This window comes from Danio rerio, chromosome 5 (assembly GCF_049306965.1).
Source record: "Danio rerio strain Tuebingen ecotype United States chromosome 5, GRCz12tu, whole genome shotgun sequence".
In the NCBI taxonomy this organism is placed as follows: Eukaryota; Metazoa; Chordata; class Actinopteri; order Cypriniformes; family Danionidae; genus Danio; species Danio rerio.
In genome coordinates, this window is record NC_133180.1 from 34,010,949 (window position 1) to 34,022,500 (window position 11,552).

Genomic DNA, 11,552 nt, shown 5'->3' on the forward strand with positions numbered 1-11,552 from the left:
GTATTTCAAATAAATGCTGTTCTTTTGATGTTGGTTTATTAATCTAATATAATAGTTTACATTTGTTACAACTAATATTCTGTTACATGAGAAAAGAATCAAATAAACATTTTATCACAAACTAATTTGGAAAATAAACACTGCTTTGCTTATTGGTGATGCACAAAAGTGTTCATAGGTATTTTTTTTGTTGGCAAAGTTAACCAAAACTGACAATAATTTACCTGAACTATAGTATAATATTCATATATACTATAAATTGTACTGTTGTTTCAGCAGATAGTCAATAATAAATGAAAAGATTCCACTGAAGTCAGTCAATAACAGTGGTTAAAAATGTACTGAAAAATCATACTCAAGTAAAAGTATTACTTGCCCAAAAATGTAGTGTGATTAGAGTAACAGTATCTGTTGTAAATGTTACTCAAAGCATGAGTAAAAAGTAGCCCTTAAAAGTACTCAAGAGTAGTGAGTATTACACTGTGAAAGGTTGATGCATTTACATGTAGTTATGTGTGTGAAATGTAACATTCCGTAGTGCAATTAGGGAATGTTTAAGGTCATTTGACGATTTGAGTCATCTTTTCATCAGTGACATGCCATCTAAACAATCTCTGGGGGATTGCGTGTGAAGATTTTGGACATCTTCATGGGTACTTTCCATACATGTCTTGAAATTGTTTGTTATGATGCAAAATTTGATTGGACTGGAATTGCAGGTTTTTTTCTACTTTAGCCTATCCTTATAGATAAAAAGTAGTGACTGCAAGTTGAAGGAAAATAGTCGCGTAAAAGTACCGATACCGCACTAAAAATGTACTCGAGGGAAAGTAAAAGTCCACAGTTTTTAAACTACTTAGTAAATGACAATTCTTTAAAAAAAAATAGTAATTTGAGTATTTGTAATTTGTTACTTTACACCCCTGGTCCTTAAAGGACACATATTCTACCCCATTTACAAGATGTAAGATAAGCCTTTAATGTCTTCAGAATGTGTCAAAAGTTTCAGCTCAAAATACACATCAGATTTTTTTCTTAAAATATAGAATCTTCCCATGTTGGTGTCTGAGTACAGTGTAGCTGTTTTTGTAGCCTGTGGCTTTAAATGCAATTGAGCTGCTTCTCCCTGCCTTTCGCTTCGATGTGCTTGTCTGCTTCTCATGCGTTACTTCAGATAAACAGCAGTCAGTGATAGAGAGAGACACAGATGAAGCTAAAATAAGGTCACTAGTCAATAATACAAAGTAAGTTTGTTTGATGTATGTGTGTTGGAGTTTATTCAAGCTTTAATGAAATGATGAGTCTCACACAAATGCCGTGTGCAGTACACACACATACATATTATCTTTTAACTGACACCATGCAGTCGTGGTGATTATATTGGTTAAGAATTACATAGCGGTTTTACTCTCTTTATTACAAACATGCCGTTTTAAAAACATTTTAAACTTATAAAATGAATTTCTGAGGTGCAGAAGATCACAGAACATGTTTTAATGTCTTTGTTTAAAAACATTTTGGTCAGTTTTCTTTCAAGAAGAGACTTTTCTCCTTTGTAAACAGTACTTGATTCTTGAGTCATCTGCTTTTTTGTGTTTGGTTTGTCTGCATGCTTTTAGAGCCGACTAGAGACGTGTCTCATCTGAGGTTTACTGCTCTTTTCACGGGTGGATCAGCTTTGGTGAAGTTGGTTATTGACACCGAGAGCTGAAGAGGCTCTCGGCTGTAGAGGGCCGAGACCTTGAACCGACACGAATGCTTTGAAAATCCTGCCATTGTGAAGCTTCCACAAGGACTCTAGTGCAAAGGAGCTCTACTCGTACTCAATCAGACATATGATCCAACAGAGAGAAAAAGTGAGAAATGGACAGACAGAGAGAGAGAGAAAGGACTACTATGTGATGTAATCAGGAGAAGAGAAGGATATGAAGTGAGAGAGACGAGTGATTGACGCCTGATGTAATCAGGATATGGAGCTGAGGGGGGAAGGGGGAAAGTAAAAGAGAGAGAGAGAGACTGACCGCTGTGATGTCCAGCGCTTTTGGATGTTAAATATAGCCTGTTTTCCCCTCACCACCTACTGAGCTACAGACTGGCTCCTTTCTGCCTCAACAAACACACGCAGCTCCCTTTTCTCAGTCTCGCTGTCATTCAGAATTCTCTTTCATTCCTCCTCTCTGTCTGTCCGCTCTCTGTCTTTCTAACATGACAATTCATAACTTTTTATGTGTTCATTAGTGCTAACTGTCTATGAATTCACACAATCTCATGTGATTTTGATTGTAATGTAATAACCAGCACTTTTTTGTGAATGATAATTCTTGTGAAAAGCGCTATACAAATGCACTTTCATTAAAGTTTGTTTTGGTTTATGCAATCTGCATTCATCCCAGTTAATGTAATGTTAAGGGCTGTGGTTAGGGGTGGAGCTTCTCTATATATATCATAGTTTAATTTAAATGAATTGACATCTAATTCAACAGAAGTTTCTCTCATTCCGTTCTTTTCTATTGGTCTTATTGATGGTGTGAATCAATCAGGACCAAAATGTGAAGAGTCCTGATTGTTTTTAGACAATGGTGAATCCTAATTGAACAGTGCTTATAAGGCTCAATCTCAATTCTATCTGGTAGCCCTTCCCCTTACCCCTACCCCTTGTTTTGTGCATTCACTTGAAGGGGTGGGGGTCTTTAGCTTGAAAGGGCTAAGGGGAAGGGCTAGATAGCTCTTGAAACTGAATTTTTTAAGGACCACACTTGAAACCAAGGGGTACAAAAACGGTAGCATGCCTACACACAGAAGTCAGGAGTTGCACAAATTAGTTTTTTTTTGTTATTATTGCGAAGCATATGTTTCAATACATTCATAATTGTGTTTGTATTTTACTGTCATGCTTAAATAAATAAAAAACCCTAAAATAAAAAACTGCTAAATTTTGCTATCTATAATAATAACTCCTTTATAGCAGTCCCATAACATACTTTCACATCCAACACTCGATAACACTGGAATCCCCTGTCAGAAAAGACTAGTGGCTGGGAATGGGCTTTTTATAGTGTCTGGTACAACACTAATGTTCTTTCCGTGTGTTTACATAGATGGATATGGCCAGGGTGTAAATGCACAGTACAGTTATGATCTCATTGCCACATTATATCTTCATGATAACATGATATCGTTGCCTTCAGTGATTTCCTGAAGATAAATACCAAAAAAATAACACGACTGGAATAACTACAGCAGTCCGATTGTCTGATCTCTTATGTGGTAAGAGATCGCGATGACATATGATGATGTGTGCAGGTGTTGTAGTGCTGTCCCATTTCTTAGGGGTAAAATTTGAAGTTCTTCCCCTTCACACTCTGTTTTAAGGGCCAAGGGGGAGGGGAAGGAGGACAAAAATAGAATTGGGATAGGGCCTCTATCTTTTCTAGTTTTAATTTTGTAATTGCCAAACCTGATTCTTTCCAAGAGTATAGCCATAGTAGTTTATTAAGAAATAAACATATTAGGAACTGAAAAATGTGATAAATTTTTATGCAATGGTTGATAATTGATGTATTTTTTATTCATCAGATTACTAACATAATCTAAATTTAAAAATGGGTAAAAAGAATTTGAAAGAAAGAAATATTTATCATTGGATAGATATTTGTCCAGTAGGCAGCACGATGGCGTAGTGGGTAGCATCTTCGCTGTCGCTGGTTCGAGCCTCGGCTGGTTCAGTTGCCGTTTCTGTGTGGAATTTGCATGCTTTCATCGTGTTTGCGTGGGTTTTCTCCGGGTGCTCCAGTTTCCCTCACAAGTCCAAAAACATGTGGTATAGGTGAATTGGTTTGGCTGAATTGTCTGTAGTGTATGAGTGTGTGTATGTTTCCCAGTGATGGGTTGTAGCTGCAAGGGCATTCTCTGCGTAAAACAAATGCTGGATAAGTTGGCTGTTCATGGCAACCCTAAATTAAAAAAGGGACTAAGCCGAAAAAGAATATTAATGACTGAATGAATTTGTCCAATAATTTTTAATTTACTTTACTATTCAAAATTTGGGTGGTCAGATGGTCAAAAAAAAGAATGTATATTATGAATGCTTGTACAGACTGTACTTGTACAATACACACAAATGAATGGTAAAATTATTAAAAGTAGCAGTAAATACATAAAAATAATGCTGTTTTAAATTTTTGTCAATTAAAAAAATGAATGATTTTGGAAAGATCATGCGAAAATGGCTGCTTAAAATTCATACTTGCCCTCACAATATTAAAATATCACTCTCCACATTACTATTAAATTTAGTCAATTTTACTAGCCTCAGATTATCGAATGCCTATATTTATTCATTAATTTTCCTTCGACTTTGTCCTTTATTTATCAGAGGTTGCCACAGAATGAACCACCAACTATTACAGCATATGTTTTATGCAGCAGATGCCCTTCCAGCCACAACCCGGTACTGATAATTAATGCCTATATTCATTCATTCATTCATTTTCCTTCGGCTTAGTCCTTTTATTCATCAGGGATCACCAGAGAGGAATAAAAAGCCACCTTATCCAGCATATGTTTAACCCAGTACTAAAAATAAATGTCTATATTACAAAAAGTTAAATAAAAACAAAGCAAAAAAAAAAAAAAACAACAACTAAAATTTCAACTAAAATGTTTACAACTTACCTGTTGCTTGTTCTCTTTAGAATAAGGTAACATGGTGGAAACGTGGAACATGAGCTCGTGACCCTGATAGACTGTGTAGATAGAATTTATTCCTGTAGTGTCGTCTAAACAAACAGTGAGAGGGAGATAAAGAGAGAGAGAACATGAATGAGCCTATTCAGCTGAAGGAAGAAAACCCCTCTAGTAATATGCAAACACATGTATATTTGTATCCTACTCTTAGTGTCGAGTCCTCCTCGGTACCCTGCCCAGCCCTGTAGACAGATCGTATCACCAAGGAGATTCAGAAATTTCTCAAAGGTCTCACTTCCCATTTCTGAAAATAGTACAAAGCAAAATCAAAATTAATATTAAAGAAAATAAATGAAATAAAATAATAAGATTCTTTCTCTCTCACACACACACACAGACACACACACAGACATAGATATACACCAATGCATGTAATTTTACAAATGTACAGGTTATTCATCTGTGCAGAAAAGAAAGAAATATTTAATTAGTATTCTGAGTACATTGCGAGTGGTGCTGTGCTCACCATTGCTGAACATTTCATCATCTGTCAACTGTCCGTCCTTGGCATAAAGAACACCAAATTTAAAGTTAACGCTTCCCTGTAAAGAACAAGCAAATACATATAATCAGCGTTCAATGAGAATTTACAAAAAAAAAAAAATTCAAATCACAGAGATGGTCATTTCTTCTCACACATTTGAGAGTATATACCTCTTGCTCCTCCAGCACCAGTAAGTCCTGGCAGCAACATAAAAAAACACACCTTTTAGCTCAAAACATCAATTATATCTCAGCACAATAAAACAACCAGTTTCAAATGAGGTTACATTTCTAAACATCAATTAGGAGAACTAATAGTGTGGGCTCCACAAACATTACAGAGAGCGTGTTCATGCATTCAAATATCTGCATGCCACTGACAATGGCCTTTGATTAGCTGCACACGTTTCCACAAAAGCAAAGCTCTCTGGAGCGACAGCAGCTCAGACGGCATCTGCATTTGAATCCTGAAGTGATTATGAAGCAGAACAACAAACCGGTGGAGAAACCGACAGTAATTAACAGAGCAGAGGACATGTGATGTTGATTGACGGGTGTGGGTGGGTGGGCACCTTCTGAATCTCTGGGTTGAGGATTTCCCTCGGGCCCTTCTCAAAACGATCCACATTCATGGCACTGGAGGGGGAAAGTGTTAAGAGGGTCTAAGTGTGCATTCAAATGATTGCATATGCGTTTATTTACTGATGAGAAGGGTGGATAATAGAGTTGCATAATTAGTAGATCTTATTTGTAATGTGTCTGATTCTGAAATGACATTGATTTTGCCATGTGTATTAAACTTTTGACAGTCCATAAAGAAACACTTATGTCTATAATAGCAATCAAAACAAAACAAATAACCTTTTTAATGTGACTTGGCACTTTAAGAAATACATTTTTGCTATGCCAGTAGGTAGGGCTGTCCAGATTACCTCAATTTCGCAATACCGTCAACTGACAAGCCAACTGCAGAAAAAATAAAGGCAACAACAGAAATCGCAGTGTTCGCTTTTCACTGTGCGCTGAATGTAAAGGAAATGAATAATGGATACAAGAGTGTTTTAGGTTTGTTTTGCAAATTGTTTTCAGTGTATTAAGACTGAAGAAATGGGAGCTTTAGTCCAAAAAAATCGAATGTTACGTCATCAGTTTGGCATTATTTCGGCTTTTAACTGATTAAAAAGGGAGAGCCAGCTAATTCAGATCAGCTAATACAAAGTTTGTAACAAAAAAGTCCAAAAAAGAGAGGATCTGTGACAGGGACTCACCCCCATCCTGCTAATAAAAACACATAAATAAAAATATTTTATAACATGCCCTGTAATTTAAAATATGTGCTAACTTGACACCAGAGCTGTATATGGAGCTGCAATCTTTATATACAGTATGCAGAATTGTTGGTGTTGTTTTTTTTAACCATCCAGATTTTGTTTAAGAGAAATTTCCTCACTATGTCAGCCCTTTCGGTAGAAGGCAACAAATAATTGTACATGTAAAACAAATGTTGTTGAATTATTTATTTAAGAGATTTGATCTAGTGAATGTTTTTTTATATTATTAATTACAATTGATTCATTCAGTAATCAAGAAAGTTTAGTCTTAGAGATTTTCTGAATCTTTCATTTAAAAGATTTGTACAAAAGCTGATTCACCCATGAATTAAACCAGTGAAACCTTTATGAGTGAGGCACTGAATCATTCAGTAGATTTGTTAAAAACTGCTGCTTCATTCAGTAGTGAGGGGTTTTACAGCCTTAAAACATCTAGAATAACTGTAGAAAAATAAAGCTGACTACTTTGCAAATTTCGCCTATTGCGGGTAATTTTTAGAACGTAACTACGCGATAAATGATGGACTATTGTATATGAGTCATTGAATCATTCAAGACATAGTTTACCCCCTTGTCACCTTGAAAACTATATAAAAGGAAGATTTATAGGTTGTCAAGAAAAGCTCATGTTCACTAAAATAAAAGTACAGAAAAATGTTCCAATCGACAGTCCCTGTTAAGGAGTAATAATGTGGATTCCTTCAATAATCCAACAAGTATAGACTTTGAGTGATTTATTAAATCTTTTATTCAATAGATATGTTCAAAAAGATGATTCATCCACTAATTAGACAAGTCAATTCTTTGAGTAAGTCAAATTTTCCCCAAGATTTGTACAAAAAATACTGAATCATTCATTAATCAAACAAGTGAAGTCATTGAGTCATCCATTTAAGCAGAAGTTTTAAAAACAGATATGTTATAGATAACAGTATGCATCAGGTAACATTTCATGTGAACCTGTAGCAAGCTGTTATTTAGTCAAGTAGGCTATTCAGAATAGAAGGAGAATTGTAATCTCCGTTTTAAACAAAATCCTGAATTCTCAGTTTATCAAGAATCATGCAGCTCTAGAAAAATAAAGACAGACTTACCTTAATATGGATTTAACTGATAGTGTTTTTGTTGGGCTGTATGGAAGGCTGATTTTCAGAGTACCCTGGGAAAGGACACACTTCATAAATTATATGAATATGAAACCGAATATGACATGACAGGAAGCCATTATTGCTGCAGGCTGCGACACATGGTTTTACAATCTGAGGCTGTGCTGCTTCTAGGAAAGTGACATTTAATAGCGAGTTGTGTCACTGTGCCATTCAGTGTTTTTAGGCATTTAGTCTTTGCATGCTGGCCTTTGAGACAACAGTGTCGAGTCACTTCGCGAGAGGTCAATCTGTGATGTGAGTCACTGAGCGAAGGTGACGTACACACATGCTGTTACCTGTCGCTGCTTGACTCACCGTCTTGCGCCAGAGGATGGCTCGATACTGCGGGACCCTCTGGTTGTTCTGGTCTGACAGAACCACAGACAGAAAGAAAGGGTTTTTCTCTGCATCTGTGCCCACGTAGTTTTGATGAACTACAGAAAGAAGAAACAAACGGGTCACTGCTAATAAGCCTTTACATACTGCAAATCTGCCTTTACAGTGCATGTGGAAAGTATTCATAGCGCTTCACTTTTTTCCATAGTTTTTATGTTATACAGCCTTATTCAAAAACAAATTAAATTCATTTATTACTTCATAATTTACAATTATTTCCCAATAATGACAATGTGAAAGATTTTTTGAAACTGTTGCAATTTTTTTTTTAACTAAAAAGCCTGAAAAATCACATGTACAGCCTTTGCTCAATACTTTGTTGATGCACCTTTGGCAGCAATTATAGTATTTTTGAATATGATGCCACAAGCTTGGCACACCTGTCTTTAGAAATTTTTGCCTATTCCTTTTGCAGAACCTCTCAAGCTCTATCCGATTGGATGGAAAGTGATGGTGTACAGCCATTTTCAGATCTCTCCAGAGATGTTCGGTAGGATTTAGGTCTGGGCTCTGGCTAGGCCACTCAAGGACATCCATTGATATTTAAGCTGTGTGCTTTAGGTCATTGCCCTGCTGGAAGATGAACCGTCGCCTCAGTCTGAGGTCACGAGCACTCTGAAGCAGGTTTTCATGTAGGATGTCTCTGTACATTGCTGCATTCATCTTTCCCTCTATCCTGACTAGTCTCCTCTCGCCACAGAAGAACACTGGAGCTTAGACTGACTGACCATCAAGTTACTGATCACCTTCTCGACTAAAGCCCTTGTCCCCCGATCACTCAGCTTAGATGGCTGGCCAGCTCCAGGAAGAGTCCTGGTGGTTCCAAACATCTTCCACTTACAGATGATGGAGGCCACTGTGCTCATTGAAGCTTTCAGAGCAGCAGAAATTTGTCTGTAACCTTCCCCAACCTTGTGCCTCGAGACAATCCTGTCTTGGAGGTCTACAGACAATTCCTTTGTCTTCATGTTTGGTTTGTGCTTTGACATGCACTGTCAACCCTGGGACCTTATATAGACAGGTGTATGCCTTTTCAAATCATGCTACTCAACTGATTTTACCACAGGTGAACTTCAAGAAGCTGCTGAAACATTTCAAGAATGATTAGTGGAAACAGAATGTACCTGAGCTCAATTTAGAGCTTCAAGCTAAAGGCTATGAATACTTCTGTACATGCGATTTTTCAGGTTTTTTATTTTTTATTAAATTTGCAACAGTTTTGCTAAATCTTTTTCACATTGTCATTATGGGGTATTGTGTGTAGAATTTTGAGGAAATAAATGAATGTATTTCATTATGGAATAAGGCTGTGACATAAGAAAATGTGGAAAAAGTGAAGCTATGAATACTTTCCAGATGCACTGTACTAGCTGCTGTATTAAATGCACACTGCTATTTGTTTCCGAGTGTTATGTATTTCAATGTTAAAATACTTTCCAAGATCTCAGAGCTTGTTCCAAAACAATTAGAGTTTGTTTCTTCTGTTGGATACAAAACAAGATATTTAAGACAATGCTGGTAAATGTTAGCCAGTGACTTGCACAGTATTGTTTCTACTATGTATGCCTTATATGGTTTTCCCGAATATTGTTAAACAAATATAAAATTCTAAATTATAAAGTTGTAGAAACACTTCATGATAAGTAAATGGTTAGCAAATTTCCATTTTGGGGTTGACGTTCTCCTATGTTATATTGCAGATTAAAAACTGTTTTGGTTTTGCTTTTTGTCTTGTTTTTTTTTTTCATTGTGCAGAAAACTGGACCTTGTGTTTGGGTCCTGTTGATTATATTATAGCTAAAGCATATGAAGCATTCTTCAGTGAGCAATAGTGAAATTTGATTTGTTTTAATGGTATTTACAGACTGAACACAAATGATGTTTAATCCTGCCAGTGGAATGTGGGTATAAAGTAGCGCTGGGCGAATAATAATGAATAAATGAAAAGTAAACGATTATAGGTTCTGAATGTCGATTTCAATCAAATTTTCCCTGGTACTTTTTTTCATTTACTTTCCCTACCGTGTGTGGAGTCAATGACTCCACTCTGTTATGGCCGATTTATATTTCTGCATTGAATGCACAGGTATGGCCCTTTGAGAGGTCACATACCTCTTAAAAATGTAACTACATATCGCACTTTTGCACTACAACGATGATGATTAGAAGCTGCGCCAGATATGCCTTGAGGCGGCATATTTTCTATTACAATAAAATTGTTATTTACATAAAAATATTTGTTCACAGAAAATTCAAGTTTAAAATTTTAAAATATTACTTTACTTTTGAAAACAATAAAATTAATAATTATTTTTGTTTCTTAAAGTGCAAGTTATTTATTTTCACTTTTTTACAAGAGAAAAGTGACTGTTGGTTTTAGGCAATGTGTGTTGTTTATTTTTTTTAGAATTATTTTTCATGGTTTTCACCTTTATTTTGGATAGGAAAATAGAGAGAATTGACAGGAAAGCATTGGGAGTAGAGAGAGGGGAAGAGGGGTCGCTGTGAGCACCGGAGTGCATGTGTCAATGCACTAACCACTACACCAGTGCAATATGTGGTTTAATTTCTGTTGTTCAACATTAATGTTCAATAAATAATCATAGATAGTAGATAGTGTGTTTCCTTCAATTATTTTTAAATCAAATAATGCACCCGTTCAAAATGTCTAAATTCTCTCAAATGATATGTGAGCATATTTATAGTACAAAACTTGTCTGTGAACTATAAGGGCAAATAATAATAATAATAATTTTTGTTTTTTAATCGTTAGTTAGAATGTTCAATTAATCAAGATTTTGAATCGCCAAGCCCTAGTACGTAAAAAGGATGAAATGACTGAGATGTTACTATTAATTTGTATGTGTAATGATTTAAATGCACATTTAACTTTTTATAAAGATTACTTTAAATAGATTGTTGGCCAACACAGGCAACAACCATCAATGTATGTTGCCATATGCATATGAAGCTGGATTTTTAAACAACCAAGCACCAATAAAATGAGTCATACTTCTATTTTTCTTCCCTTTTTTAATGTTTTTTTAAATAAAATTTTGACTGAATAATTTATTCTGTGCCTCTTGATGTGCTGCCCGCACAATGATGCCAATAGATGCCACACCAAAGTGCTGTGACTGTGTGAACTGTCCTCTGAGACGTGACTGTGAAGATGCCTGTTTATTTAGATCTGTTCCTGGTGATTCAGAACCAGAGGGGAAGAGGAAGGAAAGGATGGAAGCCTGCTGTTTGAGGGGAATATTTTGGACCGAGACGGTCCAGGTTTACAGACAGAAGACAAATGAAAAAAAGAGGATGAAATCCAATTAGAAGACAAGATCTGGTCTGTCTCTGCATCTCCACCCCTCCTCTGTAGCATATTCTGTCTCTCTCCTTTAGTCTCTCTTTCATTGAATGAAAGGTATTTACAGCGATTTAAACCAATTAA

The 11,552-nt window shown here is 36.0% G+C and overlaps 2 protein-coding genes across 16 annotated transcripts in view; one reads left to right on the forward strand and one right to left on the reverse strand.

Moving 5' to 3' along the window:
- LOC141385840 (membrane-spanning 4-domains subfamily A member 4A-like) overlaps positions 1-11,552 on the forward strand; it is a 142,437-nt gene that overhangs the window by 37,248 nt on the left and 93,637 nt on the right. The gene's annotated exons all lie outside the window — the stretch shown is intronic.
- Positions 1-11,552, reverse strand: part of garnl3 (GTPase activating Rap/RanGAP domain like 3) — a 108,896-nt gene that overhangs the window by 36,624 nt on the left and 60,720 nt on the right. For all 12 annotated transcript variants that reach the window (XM_005171887.5, XM_009301515.4, XM_009301518.5 and 9 more), the window contains 7 exon segments: positions 8,024-8,142; positions 7,655-7,719; positions 5,802-5,865; positions 5,401-5,427; positions 5,213-5,288; positions 4,892-4,990; positions 4,675-4,778 (listed from right to left, as the gene is read on the reverse strand). In XM_005171887.5, the coding sequence (XP_005171944.1) occupies positions 4,675-4,778; positions 4,892-4,990; positions 5,213-5,288; positions 5,401-5,427; positions 5,802-5,865; positions 7,655-7,719; positions 8,024-8,142 (554 nt within the window).